At 40.2% G+C, this 27889-nt stretch overlaps 2 protein-coding genes across 2 annotated transcripts in view; both read right to left on the bottom strand.

The window, feature by feature from the left end:
* Positions 1 to 27889, bottom strand: part of LOC131694260 (syntaxin-binding protein 5) — a 2823745-nt gene that overhangs the window by 2492578 nt on the left and 303278 nt on the right. The gene's annotated exons all lie outside the window — the stretch shown is intronic.
* Positions 6082 to 15567, bottom strand: LOC131694247 (uncharacterized). The gene is made up of 2 exons (XM_058982795.1): positions 8170 to 15567; positions 6082 to 8104 (listed from the first exon to the last, which is right to left on the bottom strand). Exon 1 carries the CDS (start codon positions 13832 to 13834, stop codon positions 8414 to 8416), a length of 5421 nt encoding a protein of 1806 aa, XP_058838778.1. The 5' UTR covers positions 13835 to 15567; the 3' UTR covers positions 6082 to 8104; positions 8170 to 8413.

Raw genomic sequence — 27889 nt, 5'->3', positions numbered from 1 at the left:
TTCTGTCCTCAAACAAAAACAAAAAAAACACACATTCAGATATTGTTAATACGTTAAGCTGAGTCGATTGGTATATGAGACTCGGCCAAATCACAAATCTGATTTGAAAATAAGAAAATTTTCTGAACTATACATGAAGATATAATAGCTTATTGAGTTAAAACTATAAGCAATAGTCTAGAAATGTCTCACTCAACATACTAATTTCATAATAAATCCGGCGAAGATAAGTTTTCTATATTGTATTTTGAAGATATTTTTGTTCCTTCCATGAGAAACTATCAACGGTCTTCTAGAAATTTTTTGCCCACATACAAATAATTTAAGGTTATATCATTCATGGTTATTCACGATAGATTTAAATTCTTCCACATAATTGTAATTTTCAGTGTTTTGTAGTACTTGCACCGACTCTTTTAGTCGTAGAAAATTCAACTTTGGTCGAATATAAATGCAGTAGTAGTAATACAGTAGTCTAGATAGCCAAAAAATAGTAGCTTGTAATATTTTCTAAACTGCTAGGATATAACGAGATAGAAATTCCGCTTTCGAGATCTGGTTATAAAAGTGTTAAAATGATGACTGACATGATCCTATATCACACCTCTTGGTTTAGAACGGAGCATATGAGCATAAGGTTTAATGTATCTTCCTTCGAACCTCTTGCTCTCGTGTACATATTTTGTCTTTGACGCATTTATTACCATTTATTACCGCATTTATTCCAAAAGATATTAAACAGTAGATAAGATGCCCCATTACTTTGCCGTAGACATTTCTGAGTTTCAAAAGAACTTGATAGTGTCCCCGATATTCAGACGTAACACTTCACTCGATCCATAGTCGATTTGATCAAATATGTCGGTTTAGCTAGTAACTCATATTCCCATAGGTGATCTCAATCGATTGTATCATATGCGACTTTGAAATCTATAAACAGGTGACACGTTGTATTTGCAACATTTTAGAAAGACTAATCGAATCGAGAATATTTCGTTTGTAAAGATTCCTGTCGTAGTAAAACCTGCTTTGTATTTCCCAACGAACTCCTTTTCTCTCAGTGATTGGCGGCGGTGAACACAGTGTAGGCGGCATTTAGCAATGTGATTGACCGGTACTTGCAGCAATCCAGCTTATCACCTTTGTCATAGACGGGATATATGTACTACCCCCTCATTATTCTATACGAAGAGTAAAGTGAACGAATTCTTATTCCAAACGTTCAAGCCAGCAATAGAAACTATAGCGAATTCATCATCCAAAAAGTTAAATAATCTGTAGGGAAGCATACATCTGCAAAAACAAACACTGATATTTAAAAACTGCAAAGCATGCATAGTTATGCATGGACCAAAAGCCATTTTCAAACTCTTTCTCGATTTTGCAAAAGCTTTTACTACACCGAACAAACGAATGATGATACAAATGCATACAATGCTGAAATATGCTTTCGGAAATGTAATTTTGCGTAAATATTTTGGAGAATGAAGAATTGTTCTTCCAAACATTTACACAAGATCACATTTTAGAAAGCATATTTCAGCAGGCAGTCGCGGAAGAACATAAAATGGAGAATCACTAATTTATGTACCAATAATTCACACAAGTTGACGTCATAACAGGTGGCACGTTGTTTTCGTAACAGTTTTGAAAGACTAGTCGAATCAAGAATATTTCTTTTGTTGTGATGCATGCCCCAGTAAAACCTGCTCTGTATTTCCCATTTTTCTCTATGGGCAGCGGTGAACACTTTGTAGGCGGTATTCAGCAATGTGATTGACCGGTTCTTGCAACAATCCAGCTCCCTCATTATTTTATACGAAGCGAAGAGTAAACTGAACTAATTTCTATTCGAAATGTTCAAGCCAGCAATAAGTACTATAACGAATTCATCACCCAAAAAGATAAATAAGATGTAGGGAAACATATATCTGCAAAAAAACACGGATGTTTAAAAACTTCCACCATTTTCAAAATTTCTCTCGATTTAGCAAAAGCTGTTACTAGATCGAACAAATGACTAATGCTACATATGCATACAATGCTGAAAAATGCTTTCCAAAATGTGATTTTGTGTAAATGTTTGGGAGAAAAATTCTTCATTCAAACTTAGAGTGAAGAATTTTTCTCCCAAACATTTACACAACATCACATTCTAGAAAGCATATTTCAGCAGGGAGTCTTGGAAGATGTTCTGGAGAATCACTAATTTATGCACCTCACAAGTTGACATCATAAACCTGATAAATATAAACATTTGAATTGTGCATTTATTTCCCCGGCAAGCAGTTTATCGTCTATTTATTCTTCATTAGTGGGTGGGTAACCAAATTTTCACCTCTCAAGAACGAAAAGCTGCTGTCAATGCAGTATGAAAGCTCCACCCCAACGGCATCCCTTATTATTGAACGCCCAGGCAGTTTAGTAACTATAATAACTTATCGGAAAGAATGAAATATTCAAATCAACAGTCAGACTATAGAAATCATCAATGGGGAAACACGTGGCTCTGCATAAACAACCATGCGGTAGCACGCGGCTAATCGACATTTGTGATTTCTTACCTGTTTCACCATTGTGCTGTATGATCGGTGTCAAGTCAGACCGGACTAAGTAGCAAAATTTCAAAAGAAGAGATAATGATAGGATTGAATCAAAAATTTCTTCTTCAGCTACATTTCATTTGCGCCAGATTTGAAAAATATTATCATTAGCATGAATTATGAAATGAATCCATTGCGAATAATACCGTAAAGAATGCAAAGATTCAATCTTTGTACACGTTTTTCTCTGTATCAATGTAATATCGCTTTGTCCGGTCTGGCACAAAACCGACATCATGCATGCGCGTGCGCTTTGTATTCATTTTCACTGAAGTTAGAATGGACATACGACATTTGGTAAAAATGCGGCTGCAAATATGGGTATTTCATCAACTTTACTGAAATATGAATAACTCAAAAACGAAGCATCGTAGCTATGTAATGTTAGCGAACGAAAAATTCTACACAAAGCAAGCTACAATCCTATGCAATAATATGGGGTACTTTTGAATAAAATATCTGAGATATTTTGGTTCGAACTAGAAAATGCTAGCCGTGAGTAATCATCAAAATTTTAGTTATACCAAAAAATAGCTTAATTCCTTGCGCAACTTTACACGAGAGGGATTGTTGATATCTTTTACGTAAAAGTTTAAAAAATTCGAGAAAGCGCCGCCGCCGATCCTGTAACCTTTCGCCTTAAGGGTAAAAGGAGGATGCATGGAGCATGTTGTTACATGGCGGAGATGTAGGAGGGATTAACATAGCTTACCAACTACAAACTGGAATTGAATATTAGAAATATACCAATACTATGTTTTCAGTTCGAAAATCTTTTAGTTTGAATTGAAATTATAATAAAATGTCGCTTTCAGTGACTGTGCTGTCACCTGGCCCGACCAAAATATTTTTCGCATCCTCCGATGACGAAGTATTATTCTTCTGCGGAAATCCTCTGATCTATGAAATTAGGGGATCAGATTCTCCAACGATCGGCGCACTAGATCTGTGTTGGTTTCTATCCTGGAAGACTTTTGAGTATGTTCCTCTCTGTAATTTCGTGAGGCTTCGTTCATGGATAGCGGGGTTTCTTCTGACAATTGACCAAAAGCAATTGAGAAAGACAAAATCACTTTGGCCCCATGAGTAACGAGTTTATGTACCGACGCAGGCAATCATATAGGTCAATGATAATTTGTGAGGTTTTAAAGGCATATTCATCGAAAGTTTTACGATTTACTTAAGGTACCATGAGAAAGCTCGTCGATGCCACCAAGGCTTAGAGTTCTAACTATGTGTTGTTTCATTCTTTTTTCCAACAGCAAAAAAGCTATATTAACCTCTCCCCACCTCCTACCTCTCCACCATGTAACAACATGCTTCATACATCCTCCTTTTACCCTTAAATGCGCGATGAAATTTTTAAACGGCCTTATAAAAGTGTTTTATAGTCGTTTTTGAATATATGATTTTGCATATAAGGGACAGCATACGACAAATGGTTATCCCTGGATTCGATAGCGTTTGCTTTATAGATTCGAATAAATATGGCTTTGTCTGCGGAAATTTGCGGATGGCAGTGTTATTTCATACCAAAATGTTGTTTTTTTAGCACTAAAAATATCGATAACTTTACAGATATAAGAGATAAAAATAAACTTGCATAACAAAAATTGTGTATTTTTTGCCAAACAAAATCTTAGAACATTTTGAAATTCTAAAAAAATCACCCAGAAAAGTTATATTGAAAAAAGTGATGTATCAGGGGCAGGCCCGTGCGCAGAAAATGCTCATGGGGAGGGTTTTGATTTTTCTACGTTTCTCATAAAAGAAAGGTTAAACTTTGAAGATTTTTATGAGACCTGGAAAGCCAAGTATTGTGTATCAATCGAATCAGCTCAACAAATTGGGTAAATGTCTATTATCAAGAAGGAATGGAATTGGTTGGTGGTAGTGTCGGATTGGTTTGAAGTAGATAATCTTACTGACTAAACTTAAACCTCTTGTATCTTGCCATCCTCATCCATCCGGGGCCATTGTTACACTGAAAAACATTGTTCCTAAAATCTTGCATATAGTACCATGAATTCTAGAACATTCACATTTTTTCGTTACGAAAACAGGACTATGAACAAAAATCGTGTGTTTTATAATTATGTTCAATTTGCTGAGCGCCTCAAATCGTGTTCGTAATATAGTTTACAGAATAAGATCCCGCGAACTTCGTGACTGAGGTCCTGAAATAATAAACATAAATCACACAACTCTGAAATCATGAACATAATAAACATGAATCCCTGACTCAAATATCACAACATGAACAGAAAATATGAAAACCAGAGTTCCTGCAATTATGGACATAAATCACATTACTCGTGATTGAAATATTCAAAATCGTGACTAGGATCCTGAGATTATGAACATGAATCACTTTATTTATGACTGAAATATCACGATAAAGTGAATAGAAATTACTGAAATCGTGACTAAGATCCTGAAATCAATAACATAGATCACGCTACTCTGACATAAGAATCCTTAAATCATCAAAATCGGCTGTGTATTCCCAAATTATGAACAAGACTCATATACATAGTCGGAGCGAACTAGTTTTATAGAAACACAGATAGTTTCATAGATACGAGGTCTAGTATTCATAATTTTAGAAACTGTCGCGGTTTTCGTGAATCGTTCACGAAATAAATAGCGATCATTTTTTCACGAATTTATGAATCAATTTTTTCCGTGTAGGCACAACTTCAGTGGAGATTGTACTCTAGCTCTTTTTATTTTGTGTTAATCGTTCATGTTTTTTTCCAATGATGCTTTTTCTTGCTTGCTGTCCAACCTTCTCGGTATATCTGACCTGCTCAGGTCTGCTGCAAATATCGTCACCTGTTGAGACAAGAACCGATCAAGATCCGACCATAATGATTTACATCTCTTTACAACCACCTTCCCAGGGTTTCTTATCCTTCTTGGTGCTACTCGTTCCTATTCATTTGATAGCTGCTGCTGAGAATTTCTCGGCAACGGTATTTCTGCCGATACCGATAACCATTTTCGCGAGCCATTTAGCTGTCAGTCACTCCGACGGAGAGATCATCGGCTGTAAAATTTCTGCAGATAACGATATCTCGATTTTGTCTGACATGCTTTATCCTTAGATCCCGTTGCTAGCCCGCTGACCGACATTTGCTGTGTAGCTGATCTACTCACAACTAGTGCTAATATCGAAACAAGCCGAAATGTGAACCGGCCCAGAGATGCCGACCAACACAACTTCCATCTCTTTCCAGCCACCTTCCTTGGTTTTTTCAACGACTTGTTTCAAGAGTGATCGTACTCTAATTACACGCCTTACTATATAATTTCATCCCTGAACAGGAAGTTAATACATTTTTAAAAGTAATTCAAAACCCCTAAAACCCTCCCATTGCGCACAGGCCTGACCAGGCCAGGTGTACCATAGAAAACTACACAAATGTGTATTAAAATCGAAACATAGATATATAGTCTCTTCAGCAAAGTTGTTTGTTATTATATTCCCTATAACTTTGCCGAATTCAGTTTTTAATTATTTTCATAAATAACCAAATAAAAGTTTGTTTCTCCGCTTTAGGGGGATTAATCACCAAACCAATACTTTAAAAAGATGGGGAGTATTTTATAAACAAACTTTGCTGACAACACTATAGCTCGAAAATCGTTTTTTCGTGGACAAAACAATTTCGATCACGTTTTTGCATATTTGGAAACACTGTGCATCGCCTACTGATGATTTCAAAAGGGTTGTATCATATTGTGGCAGAAATGGGTTTTCTTTCATAATCACCCACCACATAATTTGGGGCAGCTCAGATATCAATTTGAGAGACACCGAATTAATGGGATACTTAAATAGCACAAATCTGCACATACTTAATGCATGGAACCGCCAAACCTTTGCACGAGCTGTCAGAGAAGAGGTGTTAGATGTAACTCTCTGCTCTGACGGTATTACGCATGAGTTGGCAAACTGACTCGTACCAAACGAGCTCAAACCGTCGTTATTTCCAAGTGACTTGGATGAGGTCGTGGATAAAACAAGCTCACTCATAGTAGCATAAATAAGTTACTAGTGCTCAGCTGTCTTTTTGACACACACTTTCCAGGCTATACAGAGCCATCACTGACGACTGCCTCTGAGTTCTTTTCAGCTAGCTCTGATTCTTGGGTATTTGCTCGACAACCAACCGTGACAACTGAATCGACCAAATGGGAGATTGGAAGTTTTGCTCCGTATAAGTCTCCGGGAAAGGATGGAATCATTCCAGTTCTACTACAAAGAGCATATGAACGCTTCAAGCATATTTTGAAAAAGATTCTAACTTATAGTCTTGCAACAGGATACATTCCATTAGCGTGGCGGAAAATAACTGTCAAATTTATTACCAAAGGTGGCCGCGTATGAGGAGGCAAAGAGCTTTAGACCGATCAGTCTGACCTCCTTCCTTCTCAAATCAGTGGAGCGTTTAGTCGACCACTATATTCGAGATGTCAGTTTGGGCGAGCACCCGTTGCATGCAATGCAACATGCATATCGGCGGGGAAAGTCTACTACCACCCTGTTACACAATATTGTCTACAACATTGAAAAAGCTTTTTCACAAAGGTAATCAAGTTTAGGAGTTTTTCTCGATATTGAAGGTGCGTTTGATAACGTGTCTTTCGAATCCATTTCGGAAGCAGCACGAGGTCATGGAGTACCTTCATGTATCACGAACTGGATACACGCAATGCTTAGCAACCGACATCTGTGCTCATCGTTAAGGCAAGTATAGATAAGGAAACTGAATGTCTGCGGATGTTCTCAAGGCGGTGTGCTGTCACCACTTCTATGAAACCTTGTGCCGATGGTGTTGGGTTTTCGGACTATCAATATGGTCGGAATCAAAGTGTTGGAATGGTTTGTCTTTATGCTCTGCTTTGTATAATAGACGATACAGAGTTAGATGCGAAGGAAACGAAATTTTTATTATAACTAACTGAAACTGGCAGTGGTATATTGATTTTATATCATCTGTGCAGAAAGGGAATCAAAGGCCTATTCAGATATCTCGCTCACCCTATCAGAGGGATAGGTGATAAGAGGAGAGGATTCTACCTAGAGCGATCAAGCGAGATCACTATTGCTGCTGTACTAAATAGGGGTGTTCACGATTATCACAATTTTGATTACTTAACATAGCCGGCCACCGTTGAAAGTTTCACTTTTCAACTTAATACTAACTAAAGCGATTATTAATTTTATACAAATATTGTTTGCAATTCACAATCTATAGATTGTATGATCTTCGGTTTGTTTGGGTGCGACGAAATGTTCTTCGGTTGTATGGCACGTGCTTCTTCGGTTTGTTGATATGGATATCGACCGTCTGTCGATCAGCTGCTCAGCTCATCTGCACTATGCGTTGAGATGACATGAAGTGTTGGTCGTTGGTACTGTGTCTTCTCGATGAATGGGCATCCAGTAATTGGCTTCTGACGTCATCGTTGCATTCGTTTGATTGTAGTTGTACCTCAAGGTGGTTGGAGAATTGATATAGTATCCAATTGACGAAAGGTGTAAACTGGAACAACTTACCCCACAGAAAATCTGTTGCGCCTGACGAAATCCTCAACATCAAAGGGGGTTGTTCCGTTGGGTAGTGGGTGGATACACATCTCAGCCAGTGCGTTTGATTGGTAAGCCGGATGGCGTTGATCACAGTACCAATCAGATTAATTTCGGAGCGTTTAATAATTGGACATGGAATGTAGAAAGCATTAGGTTTGCAATTTAAAGCGAGCATGCACATGCAAATCGAAACGACTAATGAATAAAGTAGTTACGAATCGGAGAGCGAGTCCTCATCACCAGCGGTTGCTGGCTTTCTCACTGGTAGTACACAAATGTTGGAAATAGCGCGCCGAAGCTCGCCATCTTTGGTCTTCACCGAGACCACTCGAACGTTGCCGTCATCGCCGCGGAAGATTTGGGTGATACGGCCGAGTCGCCACTTGAGTGGAGGTAGGTTGTCTTCCTTCAGAAGTACCATCGTTCCGATGGTTACGTTGTCACGTTGACGGGTCCATTTTGTCCGCGGGAGCAGGCCGGATAGATAATCCATGCTCCAGTGCTTCCAGATACGACGAAGATACTCTTGGGTCTGCTGATAACGGTCTAGACGTCCTTTCGGTATGGCTTCGTACGATGGTTCTGGTATAGCTACAAGAGGGCGGCTTACTAGGAAATGCCCAGGGGTGAGCACTTCTAAGTCCTCTGGGTCAGATGACAGCTGCGTGAGCGGCCTGGAATTCAGGCAACCTTCGGTTTGCGTAAGGAGCGTTTCTAGGTCATCCTTCATTAATATAGCAGTTCCGAGAGTGGCCTTCAGATGCTTCTTGCAGGATTTAACTGCGGCCTCCCAAATGCCGCCGAAGTTCGGAGACCGAGGAGGAATAAATTTAAACCAGATGCCGTTCTCGCTGCAATGTGAGGTAACAACGTGCTGATGCTGCTGAGAGGCAAACTGTTTGGCTAGTTCTGCTAGCTCCCGAGATGCACCAACGAAATTCTTTGCGTTGTCGCATTCAATGACTGCTGGTAGGCCGCGACGTGCTACAAATCTTTTTAGAGCCGAAACAAATGCATTGGTTGAGAGGTCGGCTACCAATTCAATGTGCACCGCCTTTGTTACGAGGCACACAAATATTGCGACGAAGCCTTTGGTGGGAGATGATTTGCGACCAGCATGGCGGTAATAAAAGGGTCCACACAGATCGACACCAGTGGTCAGCAACGGGAAGGTTGGTGTTACTCGTTCAGGAGGCAGTTCTCCCATAAGCTGCTCTAAGATAGTTGGCTTACAACGAAAACATTTAATGCAACTGTGCACCACCCTTCGTGCCAAATTTCGCACTCGTAGTGGCCAGAACTTCTCTCGCATGTTTGCAATAATAAGTTGCGGGCCAGCATGCAGAAGTTTTTTATGGTAATGATCTGCAATCAACTCGGTGAAAGGATGGTTTGGATGCAGAATCATAGGATGTTTTCTATCATCAGCGATTGGTGCATTTTCGAGCCGACCACCAACCCGGAGAATTTGATTTTTCAGGATCGGTGTCAGCGTTTTCAATCTGGAATTAGGCTTGACTTGTCCGTCAACAGTGATGGCTCGGATTTCTTCAGCAAAACATTCCTTCTGCGAAATTTTCACTAACACGTTTACAGCTTCGGTAATCTCATTGGTTGATAGGAAACCGACCTTACGGTCCGACCGATGTGCCGGTTTGCAGTTGTGGGTAAATCGTAGCAAGTATGATACTAGCCGAACTAGAGCATTATAAGACGATCGCAGACTGAAGATGAAACAAGGTGCTTTCACTTGAACGGACATAACTGACAATTTTTCCTCCAAATATTCAGTAGGGAAGTCTTCATGGGTTGACCTAACTAGTGGTGGCCGAAACCGCTCCGGTTGTTGCAGCCATGGTGGGCCTTCCCACCATGCAGTAGTCTCCATCAGCTGGGCAGGTAGCATTCCACGGGAGATTATGTCGGCGGGGTTCTCGATCCCGGGCACGTGAGCCCAAATTCCATCCTTCGTCAGATGTTGGATTTCAGAAACCCGGTTAGCGACGAAAGTTTTCCACCGGGACGGGTTCGCTGATAGCCAGTATAGTGCAATCATGGAATCGGTCCAAAAAAAGGATTTCAATTGTAGCTTTAAGCTTTGCTGAACCTTCTGATAGAGGTGGCTGAGTAACAACGCTGACGAGAGCTCTAAGCGAGGCAAGCAGATCTTTTTCTGCTTTTTACTGTCGCCGAGAGGGGCGACTTTTGACTTCGAAGTAAGGAGTAGAACGGATATATTGCCATTGGCACAAACTGTTCGCAGATATATGCAGGCCCCGTAGGCCCTTTCGGAGGCATCACAGAACCCATGTACTTCCACAATGGTGGGTTCTATGCATGGTACGACCCATCGAGGAACCGTTAGATGTTCGAGTGATGTGAGATTTGCTCTAAACTGCAACCAACGTTGTTGAACTTCTTCCTCTAAAGGTTCATCCCACGTCCTCTGGTTTCGCCACAGCTCCTGCATAAACAATTTAGCGAGCACGATAACAGGTCCCACCAGTCCTAGGGGATCGTAAAGACGAGCGGAGTCGGAAAGAGCTATCCGCTTTGTAATGGTAGTCGATTCACTCCATTTCGGTACTTGGAAGCGGAATCTGTCGGACGCAGGCTCCCATTTAAGCCCCAGAGTTTTTACTGATGAGGACAGATCTAGATCGAAGACAGTGCGTTCATCACGGAGTTCAGCTGGAATATGCGCTAAAATATCGGGAGAATTCGTCGACCATTTGCGAAGACTAAACCCGACGGATTGGAAAAGCTGCAGAAGTTGTGTGCACAGAATTTTCCCTTCTTCGACACTATTTACGCCACTGATCATATCGTCCATATAAAAGTCGTTAGCCACAACTTGTGCTGCTGCAGGATGCGATGATTGCCCCAATTTGGCAAGTTCCTGAAGACATTTGGTCGCTAGATACGGTGCAGCAGAGGTCCCATAAGTGACGGTTGTCAACTCATAGGTTCGAATCGGTTCGAACGGTTCGTTTCTCCATAGGATTCTCTGTAGAGAATGGTCCGACTGATGGAGCCAGATTTGCCGGTACATTTTTTCCACGTCAGAGATGATGGCGTACCGTGACATCCGAAACCGCAATGTGATTGAGATGAGGTCATCTTGCACTACTGGTCCCACCATGAGTGCATCGTTCAACGAAATGCCGGTGTCGGTGGCACAAGAGGCATCGAACACAACACGCAATTTAGTGGTCACACTTTCTGGGCGACCTACGCAGTGATGTGGGAGGTAGTACGTAGGATGCGAGTTAGTTTGCACACTTTCTGGTACTTCTTGCATATGATTCAGCAGACGGTATTCATGAATAAATGTTGAATATGCGGTTTTTAGATTTGGCTCAGCTTGAAGACGACGCTCCAAGGAAAGAAAACGACGTTTGGCTATTTCGTATGAATTTCCCAGCAGTGGAATGACTGATGGTTTCTTGGGAAGTACCACTACAAATCGACCGAATTCATCTCTACTTGTGGTAGCAGCAAAATGTGCTTCACATGTAGTTTCTTCAACGGACATGATGCTTGACGATTGACAGGATTCCAGCTCCCAAAATCTGGCTAACTGGTCTTCTAAGGCTTCTGTACTGCAGACGTGAACAATACTAGGTGCAGTTTGGTTTGATTGTACAACTCCTACTCTGCCTGAGACTACCCATCCCAGGGCTGTATTCTGCAGTACTGGTTTTCCGGGACCCAGTCGAATGAGTCCATCGAGGAGAAGTTCGTAGTAAACCTCTACTCCTATGATCATGTCAATTGAGGCTGGCTCGTGAAATTTGGGATCAGCTAAGACAACATCTGATGGCCAATTCCATTCAGAGGTGTTAATGGTAGTCGAGGGTAATTCGTGTGTAATTTCCCTCAAAACATGGAACCTTAGATCAGCACTGAAGTCCGAACAGTGCGATTGGATGCGAGCGAAAACGGAATGAGTAGAAACTATGGTGGCCTTTCCGATGCCACCGATGACATGATGATTTTTGACTAAGCGTGACATCAAGCGCTGTGCAAAGCGTTCTGCGATAACATTAATTTGTGAAGCGGGATCGAGTAATACTCTTGCCCACAGAGAGTGACCAGCGGGATCAAACACCTTTACTATCGCTGTCTGCAGTAAGACAGCCGATGGTATTCTGCGAACATTGGCTGTCAAGGAGGTAGAGCAATGACTGAACGACGATGACGATGGCACCTGTCCATCAGTAGGATTGGTTTGCGAGGAAGACTGATTTGAAACAATTGGTGTACTCCGAGCGTTCTGAGTTTGAGACTGAGTTTGATCTGTGCTGGGCGTCTGTGTAGATGGTTTGAGAGCTTGAGCTTGGGTTGGATTACGATTGCTAGTCTGCTGGTGTAACATTGTGTGGTGTTTTTGGCCACAAACACGACACGCACTGGAAGCGCAGTTTTTGATTTGGTGGTCTGGAGAGAGGCAGTTTATGCAGAGGGACTTTCTTTTCACTAACTCGTATCTTTGCTGAACTGATGAGTTCCTAAACGCTTCACACTTGAACGGAGAGTGGATTGCCTGCTTACAGAATGGGCACGACCTTGGAGTAGTGCCGGTTACTGAATGAATGCTGCTAAACCTTGTTTTCTGCGGTCGAGTGGGTTCCAACCGTGGCGGATCAGAGCTGCGAGCTTTCGAAGGGGCGATGGATTGAAGAATAGTACTGTGACGACGCAGAAACTCCATTATGTCTCGGTACTTGGGAGCTTCCGTTGAGTTGTTGTGATTTTCCCATTGCTTCAGTGTAGACGAGTCGAGTCGCGAACAGACCATGTGGGCCAACAGAATACTCCAGCCCTCAGTGTCGATGCCCATTTTCGCGATCATTTGTAGGTTACGCTCGAAATCGTCTATTAGTCGGACGAGAGAATCGTAGCATTCCCGCTTCATGGGTTCAATGGAGAAAAGCGAATCGAGATACGTTTTGACTACCAGCTTCTTATTATCGAAACGCTGTTTTAATAAGTTCCACGCTGCGGAATAATTGGCTGACGTTATTTCTATAGATTCGACAACCCTTTTTGCTTCCTTGGATAGCGACGCTACCAAGTAAGAGAACTTATCGATGTCCAACAGTTGAGGGTTAGAATCGATCAAACTTCGAAAAGTGTCACGAAAAGTGAGCCACTCAGTAAGAGAACCATCAAAAGACGGAAGTTTGACTTCAGGAAGTTTAATTCGGGAAACTGCTGGATCAGTAGCCCGAGAGGATGCAGAAGGTACTGCAATTGCGTTGGCTTGTGGCGGATTAGCTTTGCTTTCTGCTGCGATTAGGAAGCTCTTTACCCTAACATAGTTCAATTCAAACTCATCACGTGCCTTGCGGCTAGCATCTACCTTTGGACCAAGGTCAACTTCACCTTCTGCTTCATCAATCCCTTGCAACGAACTAGCATCATGGTACTGAGCTTCTTCTTCTAGAAGGTCCATTTGCAAACGGTTGTTCTGGAATTTTTCGAAAATCTCCTCCAGTCGCTCTCTCCAAACTGGAAGTTGATCCTTGTCCCGGCGTTCATTATAACTTTGCATGAAGTCTAACAGATTGCGCATAGTGTCAAGACAAAAACGTTCCTGCTTGCAGAGTGCTCTTAAATTTGGAGCCATTTTCTCACGAGGTCACCAAAATCCACGAACGATCAAACATTCTCGAATATAACTCGCTAAACACGAGCCGAACTTCAATGAAGTGAATTCTCAAGGGTGACCAAGCTACCGCCAGAAATAAGATGACCTGTCTCCACCACCGTGTTAGTACTAGCAACAATCGTAAATCACAAGCTTCAAATCAGCAGAACGCCTAATTCACAAAAATCGAAAATTTCGATTCCATCAATTGTATAATGGGTTAGTGCTTCAACTCGCTCCTACTTACAGTACTATCAGTGCACGAGGGCACGCGGTCCGCCTGATAACCTTGCCTTTTGTCCCAGGGTCCTTTGTCGGTGGCTCCTTTGTCTCCCCAACCAAGCCACGCCAACTTACAACGCCACGCGGTACAATAATCCGTCGACCACGCCAATGCGTACACTCACTTGGGCAGATTTTCCGTTCTTTCGTGATGACGCGCACTTTCAGCTTTAGTAGCTTTATTTGTAAATCACTTTTCAGTTTGTTGTATATGTTCCGAGTTCGTTAGGAACAGTAACGTACTTTTATTGCTTGCACAATTCACTATTGTTCAGTCTTCACAGTAGCACTATTGTTCGTGATAGATAACTTTCGACACGCGCGAAACTTATTTTACCGCCAAACGAACGTCGCAACTATCACCGATTCACGACCCGGTATTTGTTCATAAACTTTCCGCGAACTGACTTAAACACTTTGACCGACCATCCGACCTTCGCATCCGGTTCGAAGGACCATTTTATGTTGGGTTTTCGGACTATCAATATGGTCGGAATCAAAGTGTTGGAATGGTTTGTCTTTATGCTCTGCTTTGTATAATAGACGATACAGAGTTAGATGCGAAGGAAACGAAATTTTTATTATAACTAACTGAAACTGGCAGTGGTATATTGATTTTATATCATCTGTGCAGAAAGGGAATCAAAGGCCTATTCAGATATCTCGCTCACCCTATCAGAGGGATAGGTGATAAGAGGAGAGGATTCTACCTAGAGCGATCAAGCGAGATCACTATTGCTGCTGTACTAAATAGGGGTGTTCACGATTATCACAATTTTGATTACTTAACAGATGGCTTGTTCTAGAAACTTAATGATCTTGGGTTTCCAACGTATAGTTTTGCCGATAATTATCATATAGGGGAAACCGAGGAGATTTGAAACAGAGGAGAGTTGAAACAGTGCCCATTACTAGCGAAACAGTACCGTTAGGGATAAAACAATAATGCATTTGATTTATTTATATCGTACCCATAAACCCTCCAATACAAGCCAATTACGTTAAATAAGTGGTTGAGTATTTACGGTAAACACACTACAAAAAATGAGCAAAAGTAAGTTTTCGTTATTTTATTAAGATATTAAGTAATGTTCGATCATGTAATATCACTATTATATAGTCTAAGAGTTACCATTTATGAATTGTATACGTTTCTTTCTATCTTTGCGAGGTATAAATTGTAAATTGTGGATCAAGCCTTACTTCTTGATCTAGGAGAGTTGAAACACCTTGTTTCAGCTCTCCTCGATGATGAACTTCTATTCTTATGGTAATGTTAAAATCACGTTAACGTTCCTGAACAAATAATAATAATCAAGATTCTTCTTTCCTGAATTGACAACAGTGATCAACGTTGTCAATCTATTAAACCTTGGTCATTTATAACCACGGAATATGTATTTGTTCTAATTGTTTCCACCTATCAGCTTCTGAAGCTTGGAGTGAAGTAACCATAATTCAAAATAAATCAAATACTACCGACATGGACACCAATTTACCTGTTTTCATAAACCTGTATCACTTGTAGCCATAAATAGTATCACTGGTCATATCAACCATTTTAATGAATGCAGAATGTTCTAGGGAAAGTGGTTGGAAAATAAAACATAACTAAATGTATGAGAAACTGCCTAAGCTCGACCCTCATTAACAGAAGACAAAGATTAAGCCCGCACGATATTAAGCCTGTTTTAATGACCCTGCCACTTCTAGTTTTCCGATCCGATCTCTCACTTGAGTACTATGGCTCTAATTTTCATAACTTTCCCTACCAAGTAATCTCTAGCTAAATGAATATCGTTAAAATGTAATAATGTTTGAAAAATGGGTAGCAAATTTCTTAATTTGACGGTTATAGTTAATTAGTGGTTAGGTAAAGTATCTCACTGTTAACACTGTTGGGAGTATTGCAGAAATTTCTGCATTTGTAACCAAAATCACAGTTGTAACATTTGATGCTTTAGAAAACGTTTTGATAATATTGAAAATAATTGGTTACTTGTTCCAACTCACATTAATTGCTGTTTCAACTTACCTCGGTATGAGGAGAGTTGAAACAAAGAGAACACTGTTACAAAAATCAATATATTGATACTATGTTATTGATTTTTGCCAGTTATTTTGATGTAATTTGATTAAGCATAAACAGAAGTAAGAAATTTAAAAATAAGCAATCATCGAATGACAGTTTTTGTCGAATTATCTAGCAAAAACAAAAAAATGTTTCAACCTTCCTCGGTCTCCTTTAACGATCACCGGTATTTGCTTTAATACACTTTTTGATTTGATGCAATAAGCCTTATGTGTTTTTGAGCAATGGTGTCTTAATGTTGGACTATAAGTTAATCCAAATAAAACATCAATGGTGCTTTTCACGCAACGAATGATTACAACCGGAGCTCGTCCATTGCAATTCTTTGACTATGAAGTTATTACTGCAGTTCAAGTGAAGTACGTTGGGGTAATTCTTGCATTAAAACCTAATTGGACAGCTCATATCGATTTCAGGATCAAGAAAGCTTGCATGGCCTTCGGCCAATGTAGACGGGGTTTCGGCAAATCTTAGGGACTCCAAGTACATTCAATATTAAACCATCTTCAGAGGATGGTCTTTATGGCAATGACTGGTGCGTTCTTGCCAAACCTACTGCTGCTCTAGAGGCACTCTTGAACATAAAACCACTACATGTGTTTCTACAACATGAGAGGAGTATACCGTTCCAAGGTTACTGTGCTCCGGAACAGTAACTCAATAGATCGTGCAACTAGCCACACAAGATTGTGTCCTCAAATGGTTAAATGGGATGCATAAACACTTGCTCCCAGTGACCTTACACTCACATGTAGTTTTCATTTTGAAACTTTCAATATGAGAATTCCTCTTCGCGAGGAATGGCTGTCTGGCTGTATGGAGCGACAACTTGAAGAATACGTAGTTTGTTATACTGACGGTTCTTTGTTGGAGGGCTTAGCCGGTGCTGGTGTCTATTGTCATGAAAGGAGATTAAACCACTCTCATTCACTTGGTAGATACTGTACCATATTCCAAGCAGAAATCTTAGCGATTGTACCATATTCCAAGCAGAAATCTTGGCGTATAATCAGCACTTCAACGGGGAATTTGCGATAAAAGAATCTATTTTTGCTCTGACAGTCAGGCTCCCCTGAAAGCACTCAGATCGGTAGATTCGAGATCAAAATTAGTAATTGCATGTCGAACTCAAATCGTAGAACTTAGCCTTTCAAGTGCTATCTACCTTCTATGAGTACCCGGTCATTCCGGGTTCGTTCTTGGGCTGCATCCGAACATGCCAATCATTGGCGTAGCTTGCAAACTTGCGTTCAAACAAAGACTTTTTTTGCCGGATGTGAGTCCGAAAATGTCAAAGAATTTGTTGCATTTTTCCAAGTACAACTGCAGTATTCTAGTCAGGGAACTGACTGGACATTGCAAACTCAATTATCACATGGCTACTATTCAGGGCGCTGAGTATTATTCATGTGATCTTTGTGAATCCAATTACGGTACATCATATCATTTGATATGCAACTGCCCTGTAGTAATGCAATTACGTATCCGGATTTTTGGTTCTACATACATTGATGAACCTATGTACAGAGAGCTGAAACTGAGGGATATGCTATTGTTCCTAAACCAGTGTGGTAAAGAGCTATAGTTTTAGCCGAATTTGAATGACAATATCTCATCGGGGATGTTATCGTTCTGTTAACCCTCCGGGGGTTGGAAGTTTCATTTTTGCTATTGTAGCACCTGCAGATCGTTCAGCATTCCTCCCCGATCAGAATGAAATAACAGGATTATAACAGAACACAATTTTTATAACCTATTGTGTTATAAATTAGGTCTCGTTAGTAGTTAAAATAACAGAAATTTATAACAAGTATCAATGAGAGATATAGTTTTGAAATATTTCTGTTATGCGTTTCTGATCGGGTCCGGGGGTGCAGAATGCTCTATTTTTATTGCTTTGTGTCATTATTTTCCTTACCCCTAACCTTACCAATTCCCCAATCCTTCCCATCAGGAAAATGATGAACAGACGATTCTTGGCAAGGCACAAATCTCCGATCAGCATGGGGAACGTAACATTTGAGCCAGTCGCTATTGATTCCTGATTCCTGATAGTATAGATGTTTGTAGAGACCGGTGGCGTAGCTATCTTAAGCATAGTTTCAAAAGATCACTTAGAGCGTCCCTGAAGGGATTCACCTCGCGCCGTTTGTACGTGGAACATTTCGGGAGATCAAGTGAATTTCCCCCACATTAGAGACACTTTTCTTCTACAGGAATCATCCACATGATTCCCATTGCATTTCCCACAACAAGCCTTTTTGTTAAAAGGGAAGGCTGTGTGTCCCAATTGTTTGCAAACAGTACAGTTCATGACCCGCGGCACAAAAAGGTGAAAAGGTAGACGAACCTTAATAAAGAGGAGGTAGTTAGAAGGGCAGACCCACGAAGATCACCCGATAAGAGTCTTCACTGGCTGAAGCAAGGCGGAAGTCTTTGGCCCGGAAGAAGATCACGATTCAGCATCCATCTCACCCCACCTCACCATTGTCAGGGGAAGCTATTTGCCCAGTGTACATTAGTAGTTGAACCAAGAAAAGAAAATGTGAATTAATAGCGGTACATATCTTGGTTTTACATTTCTTAGAAAAGAAATGTATAGATTCGCTCAAACTTTCAAGATTTTTTTCGAGGCCCGGAGGGCCGAGTCTTATATACCAACCGACTCAGCTCGGCGATTTGGGACAATGTCTGTGCGTGTGTGTGTCTGTGTGTGTATGTAACGGACAAACTCTCATTCGTGTTTCTCAGCAATGACTAAACCGATCTTATCCGAACCAGATTTAAATGGAAGACCTATCAGCCAGACAGAACGATATTAATTTGTTTTTGATTCTGGTGTTTAGTTTTCAAGATATGCATGTTTGAATGTGTAAAAATGGAGTTTTTTGTAGTTTTTTGAAATTATCTGCCAAAATTGACAACATAGAATAACACTTTATATATTTTTAGACATCTTTAACGAATACCTTTCGAACAAGCTATAGATTGTTGAAATCGGACTATTATCAAAAGAGATATTTAACATTAAATGCGGACAAAAAAAATTTATCATTCCCCATTGCCAGAAATATGACCAAAAACATGTTATTTATTATTAACGCCAAAACGGTTAATTTTAGGTTTATAATATCTTCGGAGAATTTAATGGAGGTAATATGTTCTTTCTTTATTATTGTGCTTTTGCTGATTAATCCCCTACGAGTGAGATATTTTCGTAATTCAGCAAATTTGTAGCTCTTACTTTTGCGAATAACTTTACTAAAGACATGAAATACCTATTTTGAATACTTTAACAGTTATGGCTTGTTGTTTGTGGATTACTCTTTGTCGACTATTTATTGTTCAATATAGTAATAATCCATTTAAATAAACCAAACATTATTTCGATAAAACGAATTTTGTATTTCATTCTTCTATCTACCACCGCTAGAAATAATCACCGAACAATTCCAAGTTGTCTGGAAGGAGCTTGATAAATTATCAGTGCAAAAATGTTCATTTGCGCGAACCTTCTGACTTCAATTTTTCTAACTTAGAACCATCGGATCGATCTGAAACATATCGGAAAATAAAAAGCGAAATAAATAACTCCAAGCAACGGCGTAGCCAAGAGAAGGCTTTGGGGTTTAACACCATACAAACTCTCTCCCACTCAAAAAAGATTATTGGATTGAAGTTAAAAATTTAATGATGCTGACTGATTTAATGCAATATTACAATAAGAATTATCTGATCGGTACATTGATAACCTGTTGTAGTAAACATCATGAGGACTTTTGAAAAATTGTCTGAATGGGATCCTGATATGTAACTGATCTATTGGTCCTGATTTCACAGTTGTCTAACAATATCAATATCAAATACCTACCTGAAAACATTCCAATAAAAAATTCCAGAAATCTGAAATCAATCATAATCCTCAGATTTCCTTCCATATTGAGCTCGCTTTTGAAGAGATTTACCGTAATAAGGGTCTTTATTTAATAGGAAGCGAAGTTTGCTAAAATGTTTTTGTCTTTCTCATTCAGTCTAAAATTCGTCAATCTAACCCCGGCCCGGAGGTGTCATATGCCATTCGACTCAGTTGGTCGAAATGTGGAAGAAAATGTCACCTCTGTTTCTTAGAGATGGTTGGACCGATTTGCACAAACTTAGTCTCAAAGGAAAGGTACAATATTCCCATCGGCTGCTATTGAATTTTTTATTGATTGGATTTCCGGTTCCGATTCCGGGTTGAAGTGTGCAAATTCCCACATGAACTGAAATGAAAAATTTCACAAAGGGGTATTGTTTTCATGTAGCATTCAAATGGTTTACAATATCGCCTTGGTGTCAATGGGAAAGTTACAAGAATTGTTATGGGCCTTACGAAAAACAAATTGCTGTGGATGGAGAAACGCGAATAACTTCTGAAAAGGTCGTAATAAAACAAAATAATTGGGTTTCAATAGTTTATTTTCTATGCCATATTTTTGCAGTTTGAAGAGTAATAAAGGTATGTCAATACGGTCGAATGCTTTACTAAAGTCTGTGTAGAGTGTTTCCACATGGTTGCCATTGTCCATTGCATTTACAGTAAATGTTACAAATTCTAAAAGGTTTGATGTTGTTAAGCGGCGTTTTTAAAAGCCATGCTGCTTGCTTGTTATTTGATTTTTGATTTGCTGAAATATTTTGTCATTTACTAGTTTTTCGAATAATTTTGGAATGCATGATATAATGGCAATCCCACGATGGTTTCGGATGTCCGATTTAGCGCCTGATTTAAAAATTGGCACTAAAAAGGATGATTTCCATATTTCTGGGAATGTTCCATTTTTCAGTGACATGTTGAAAATATGTAGTAGTGGTAGAGTGAATTCTTCTGCTAATTTTTTTAAAAATATTGGTGCTATTCCGTCCGGTCCAGGTCCTTTTGATGCGTCTAAGTTTTTTAGTGCAGGGGTAATTTCGTGTTCAGATAGTTCGTGGACGGCAATTTCATTTGAAATATAAATGAAAAGTAGTCGCGGTCGCGGTCTGTTTCGGAATATGAAGTATAGACTTCTTGAAATAATTTTCCAAATAAATTGCAAATTTCAGTATTGTTATTTCCTACATGTCCGTCAAAATGCATTTGGGATGGAAAGTTGCTACTTTTCAATTTCGTTTTCACGTAATTGAAGAAATTCTTTGGATAGGTCTTGATTTCAGTCTCGATTTTACGATTATATTCTTCATGTGCAGTGTTAATGGCTATTTTTTTTCATAAAACGTTTATTTGACACGGCATTTGCAAAAGCTTTTTTACGCCGGGGTTTTTTTTACATAACATGTTACAAAGGTTCTTAAGACTATCACGTTATAAAAAAATCACTTTCTAATGCTAACACTGAGGATAATCATCATTTTGAATGTTTTTAATTATACTCTATTTTCTTGAATTTCATTGTAAACCTATTGATAGTTTTTCTGTAATCTTTGTTTATTTTTTTTCTTTATTTATATCGTTTTATCTAACTTAACTAACTGCGAAGAAATCTAAATTGTTTGTGGGTAGCAAGGGAAAAAACCAGAAACGTTGTGGGGATAATTATATTTGAATATTTATTGTTTTCAGGAAATGATAAATTTGGCCCATATATGTAAGATCTCGTAAAGCGAGGATATCACGAACAGGGACATAGGGTGGTTTTCTTCTGGCTCGTAAGGAGTCTATTAATTGGGATCTGGCTTCACGATATTCAGTGCAAGACCAAACAACATGTTCAATGTCTTCGTAACCCTCTCCGCAAGCACATTGATTATCTTCTGCGATCCCAATACGGCGGAGATGCGCATTCAACGTATAATGGTTGGACATGAGTCTAGACATCACACGAATGAAGTTTCGACTTACATCCAAGCCTTTGAACCATGCCTTCGTTGATACTTTAGGGATAATTGAGTGCAACCACCGTCCCAGATCTCCATTGTCCCATGATGTTTGCCAACTAGTAAGCGTCCTCTGACGAGAAGCGCTATAAAATTCATTGAAGGCAATAGGTCTTTCATAGATGTCACCGTCCAGCGCCCCTATTTTGGCTAAATTATCCGCTCTCTCATTACCCGGTATGGAGCAATGAGCGGGAATCCACACTAAGGTAATTTGATAAGATTTATTTGTTAATTTAGTTAAGTATTCTCGTATCTTCTTCAAAAAGAACGGAGCGTGATTATCAAGCTTTAATGAGCGTAGTGCCTTAATTGTGCTGAGGCTATCTGTGTGGATGAAATAATGGCTCGGAAGTTAAGTATCAATGATTTCCAGACTATAGTGAACTGCTGCTAGTTCGGCTGTATAAACGGAGGCAGGTTCTGCAAGCTTGAAAGAGATCGAGGTGTTATTGTTGAAAATACCGAAGCCAGTGGCCTCATTGATTCGTGACCCATCAGTGTAGAACATTTTATGGCTGTCAAAGTGTTGGTATTTACTTATGAATATTTTAGGGATCTCCAGAGAGCGCTGGTGATCCGGGATTCCACGAATTTTCTCTTGCATGGACGTGTCGAAAAATAAAGTGGAATCGGGAGTATCTAGTATATTAACACATGTCAGAACATAACTAGAAGGCGTTATTTCTTGTGACATGTGATTGAAGTACACTGTCATGAATCTGGTTTGGGATTGAAGCTCGACAAGTCTTTCGAAATTTTCAATTACAAGTGGATTCATAACCTCACATCGTATAAGTAAACGAGAGGAGAGATCCCAGAATCGATCTTTTAAGGGAAGAACTCCCGCTAGAACTTCAAGACTCATCGTATGTGTCGATTGCATGGAACCTAACGCGATTCGTAAACAACGATACTGTATTCGTTCCAATTTAATAATGTGAGTGTTTGCAGCTGAACGGAAACAGAAGCACCCATATTCCATTACTGAAAGTATCGTTGTTTGATACAATCTTATTACGTCACTTGGATGAGCACCCCACCAAGATACGGTTATTGTTCGGAGAAAATTTATCCTTTGTTGGCATTTCTTTATCAGATACCTAATGTGGCCTCCCCATGTACCTTTAGAATCGAACCAAATTCCGAGATATTTAAAGGTCATGACTTGGGCTATCGTTCTACCAACCAACTGAAGCTGATGCTGAGCTGGATCACGCTTCCTTGAAAAAACAACCAACTCTGTTTTCGCCGTAGAGAAATTGATGCCTAGCCCAACTTGATCAAAGCCCAACTTGATAAATTATCCCAACTATCTTGCAGTGGTTGTTGTAAATTTATGGCTTTTGATCCTGTAACAGAAACCACGCCATCATCTGCAAGTTGCCTTAGAGTGCATGGGCTGACAATACAATTATCAATGTTATTCACGTAAAAATTGTAGAGAAGGGGGCTTAAACAAGAACCTTGTGGGAGGCCCATGTAACTTATTCTGAATGTTGCCAAATCGCCATATGAAAAATGCATGTGCTTTTCTGACAATAAGTTGTATAAATAATTATTTAATATTGGTGAAAGACCACATTGCTGTAGTTTCTCTGAGAGAACATCAATGGAAACAGAGTCGAATGCTCCTTTTATGTCTAAGAACACAGACGCCATTTGTTCTTTTTTTGCGTAAGCTAGTTGGATTTCTGACGAAAGTAGCGCCAGACAATCATTCGTTCCCTTTCCCCTCCGAAAACCAAACTGGGTATCTGATAGCAAGCCGTTCGCCTCAACCCAATTGTCGAGACGTCGTAGGATAATTTTTTCCAACAATTTACTGATGCAGGATAGCATTGCAATCGGTCGATACGAGTTATGGTCGGAGGCTGGTTTTCCCGGTTTTGGAATGGCGATAACTCTCACTTGTCTCCAGTCGTGCGGGACTATGTTCTGCTCAAGAAGCTTATTGAATAAATTCAACAAGCGTCTTTTTGCTAGGTCAGGCAGATTCTTCACCAAGTTGAATTTAATTCTGTCTGGACCCGGAGCATTATTGTTGCATGAGAGGAGTGCAATTGAAAATTCCATCATTGTCAAAGGCGAATCTATGGAATCGTTACTTGTGGGAGCATCGCGAATGATTTTCTGCGCAGGAGCAGAATCTGGACAAACTTTCTTGGCAAAATTAAATATCCAGCGATTCGAAAAATCTTCGCTTTCATTAGTTACGTTTCGATTCCTCTTTCTTCTGGCTGTGTTCCAAAGAGTACTCATTGATGTTTCTCTTGACAAGCCATCAACGAAACGTCTCCAATAACTAGACTTTTTGGCACGACGGATACTGTCAAATTTGTTTTGTGAAATCGAATAATTTTCAAAGTTTGCACGTGTACACCCTTTCCGTTTCATAATTTCTTTGTAAGCAACTTGTTTAGCTTCGTATGCATCCGAGTACTCTTTGTCCCACCAGGGATTAGGAGGCCGGCTGTTCATTATCATGCCAGGATTGCATTTCGTTTGGGTTTGTTCTGCTGCTTCAATAATCAAACCCGCTAGAAATTCATATTCTTCGGTAGGTGGTAGCTCTTCCGTCGAAACAAGAGAAGTGGAAATTAAAGATTGGTATTTTTTCCAATCAATATTTCGTGTCAAGTCATAAGGGACATTGATTGAATTCGTGAGGCCTAATTCACTGTTAATTGAAATAACGACTGGCAAATGATCGCTACCGTGAGGATCAGGTACAACCTTCCACGTGCAATCTAACCGAAGTGATGTCGAGCATAGAGATAGATCTAATGCACTTGGTCGTGCGGGTGGTCTGGGAATGCGTGTTGCTTCGCCTGTATTTAAAACTGTCATATTGAGCTCGTCACAAACATTGTATATCAAAGAGGATCGATTATCATTGAAGAGGGAACCCCACAATACTCCGTGCGAGTTGAAGTCTCCCAGTATCAGCCGCGGAGCAGCCATGGATTCCACTACCTCAAAAATCTGACATTGTCCAATTTGAGCTTTGGGAGGTATATATATATATAGAAGCGATAGACATGTCTTTGCCTTTAATATTCGTTTGGACAGCAACAGCCTCAATGCCCGCAAACAAGGGGATGTTAATTCTATAGAAAGAATAGCACTTTTTAATTCCTAGAAGCGCTCCTCCATATGGGGTGTCTCGGTCTAGGCGAATAATGTTGAAATCATTCAAGTTGAAATTAATGTTTGAGGTAAGCCATGTTTCACATAAAGCAAAAGCATCGCATTTCAAATTATGCAGCAAAATTTTTAAGGAGTCAATTTTAGGTATGATACTTCTGCAATTCCACTGTAAAACAGTGATGGAATCTTTCATTGGAGGAGGTGAATTACCCATTGAAAGATACAATCGCTGCAAGGATGGGCCATTGAGCAATCAGCTGCTCTAAAAATGTTCTAATTGTTGGGAGAAACGCTGAAAGAATACTTTTTAGTGGTTCAGAAATATTGAATGCTTTGAAAATCCAATCAACAATTTCAGAAAATTTCAATAAACCTATCCCCGGTTGAGGCTCGGAGGAAGTTGAAGTTTTATTATTTCCAGTAATGGTGTTCTGTTTGAATTGTACATTACCAAAACCGGGAGGGACTGGCTTCGGTATTGCATCGGAATTCTTTAGCTTTGGCCGCAATTTATTTGTTGGAGGAGAAATTTTAAGGCCCTTGCTTGGCAGTTTGGGAAAAGAGGATTGTTTTCTTTTCCTGGATCCTCTAGGTAAAACAAATGATGTACCTTCGGACGCTTCGTCAGAGTCAGACTCTTTCGGCAATAGAATAGCGTATCTGTTTTCTGGGACCGTGGGTTCAAGAGTAGCATTTTTCAGTATGTCTGCATAAGAGCGCTTAGATCTCTCCTTCAAGGATCGTTTAATTTTCTCCTCCCGCAATTTATATATGGGACATGCAAGGAGCTCGTGTGAAGTTTCTCCGCAATGTAAACATTTTTCTAAGTTTTTATTGCATGTATCCTCTTGATGAGGCCCCCCACATTTGCCACACCGTACCTTATTGGAACAGTAAGTGGCTGTGTGGCCAAGCTGTTTACAATTGAGGCAATTCATCACACGAGGGATGAAAAGGCGAACGGGGAGACGAATTTTATTAATGAGAACATGGCTAGGCAAAGCAGACCTAGCGAAAGTTACACGAAATGAATAGGATGGTCGGTAAACTTTTTTCTCTTCTTCAATTGATACTGAGTACAATTGCTTAACATCGAGTATTTTTATTTTATTAAGCAGGGTGTTCTTGAAACAACCAACACCATGCTTAAGTATATCCTCGGCAGTTAGGCTGGGTTCGGAGATGACTCCATCGCATTCTATATCGCGCGAAAGAATATAAACTTTATATTCACGCGTGAAGAGTTTGCAGGCTACTATCTCGTTAGCTAGTCTAATGTTATCAATGCTAACTCGAAGTTTATCTTTATTTACTTTCACGATCTCTGTTACAGCAGAAAATCGTGAAGTCAGATCCCGTGCAATTTGCACAAGGTTTAATGGCTTTCCTTTCCGCCTGAAGAAAACCTGCCAAGGTCCAGAAGACCCTTGGGGGTATAATTTTATTCTAAGGGGAGTTGAGGGAGGGGGATCAGAAGAATTTTGCTCTTGTGAAATGGAGGATTCCATCTCACTATCCTCCATCTCGCCTACCATACACAGTAAGTAAATTAAATACTAACACTAGCAAAATTATATTAAAATCTACCTGTCCTTCGAAGAGTTGCAGATTCACGCTGTCTCCCTCTGTCACGCTCGGGTTGAACACAGCGCAGCCACCACTACCAAGATGGAGCCGCTGTTTACCTGTGGGTCCAGGGGTATTTCCTTACTATGCAGCGTGGCTAGGTACACAAATACACAAAAGCCCGTTTCTGCACTAGCACAGATGAATAAGTGATGATGAAGCGAGACGCTTCACCAACAATATGCAGCTCTGTCTCACTTAGCGCCGACTGTATGCAGCGTAACCACTACCACCACCAAGATGGGGCCGCCGCTTACCTGTGGGTCCAGAGGTATTCCTCTACTATGCAGCGTGGCTAGGTACACAAATACTCAAAATCCCGTATCTGCACTAATACGGATGAATGAATGATGATGAAGCGAGCCGCTTCACCAACCAGATGCAGCTCTGTCTCACTCCGTCGCAAGCGCCGGTTGTATGCAGCGCAACCACTACTACCACCAAGGTGGGGCGCCGCTTACCTGAGACTTCGTTGCCTTCGCACCAACACTCGCTTATCGCGTGGTACCACCACCAAACGACCGCTCTCGCAGCCAACAATCCTGCCTGTCTCCGCACCAACACGGCATCAAATACTGACACGGTACACAAACTTCTAGCCTATTCACGGCTTGCACAGCCTTGGTTGCTACAACCAATCAGCAAACACAACCTTTCAAGGCGAAGGCTAAAACTGTTATGAGTTAATGGCTATGTCGAGATGGTTGCAAATATCCAGATAGTTTTGCCGATTGGTAATGCTATGTTCTTTCTTGTAAATTTTATGTTCCTTTTGCTTTATATTTTTTTAAATTTTTCAGATGTTGGTTGAACCATACAGGCTGCTGGCCGCCATGAGTTCTTCTTCTTCTTTTTACCGGTACTGTTCCAGAGATTAAATTCGTTACAATTAAATAGAATTTAGCCACTGCTTCGTTGACATTTCCTTCTATACTCAATACAGTTTGCCAATTTATTCTACATAGTCT

Source organism: Topomyia yanbarensis, chromosome 1 (assembly GCF_030247195.1).
Source record: "Topomyia yanbarensis strain Yona2022 chromosome 1, ASM3024719v1, whole genome shotgun sequence".
NCBI lineage: Eukaryota > Metazoa > Arthropoda > Insecta > Diptera > Culicidae > Topomyia > Topomyia yanbarensis.
The sequence above is the reverse complement of the archived record's forward strand: the minus strand, read 5'-3'. Positions and strand labels throughout refer to the sequence as shown.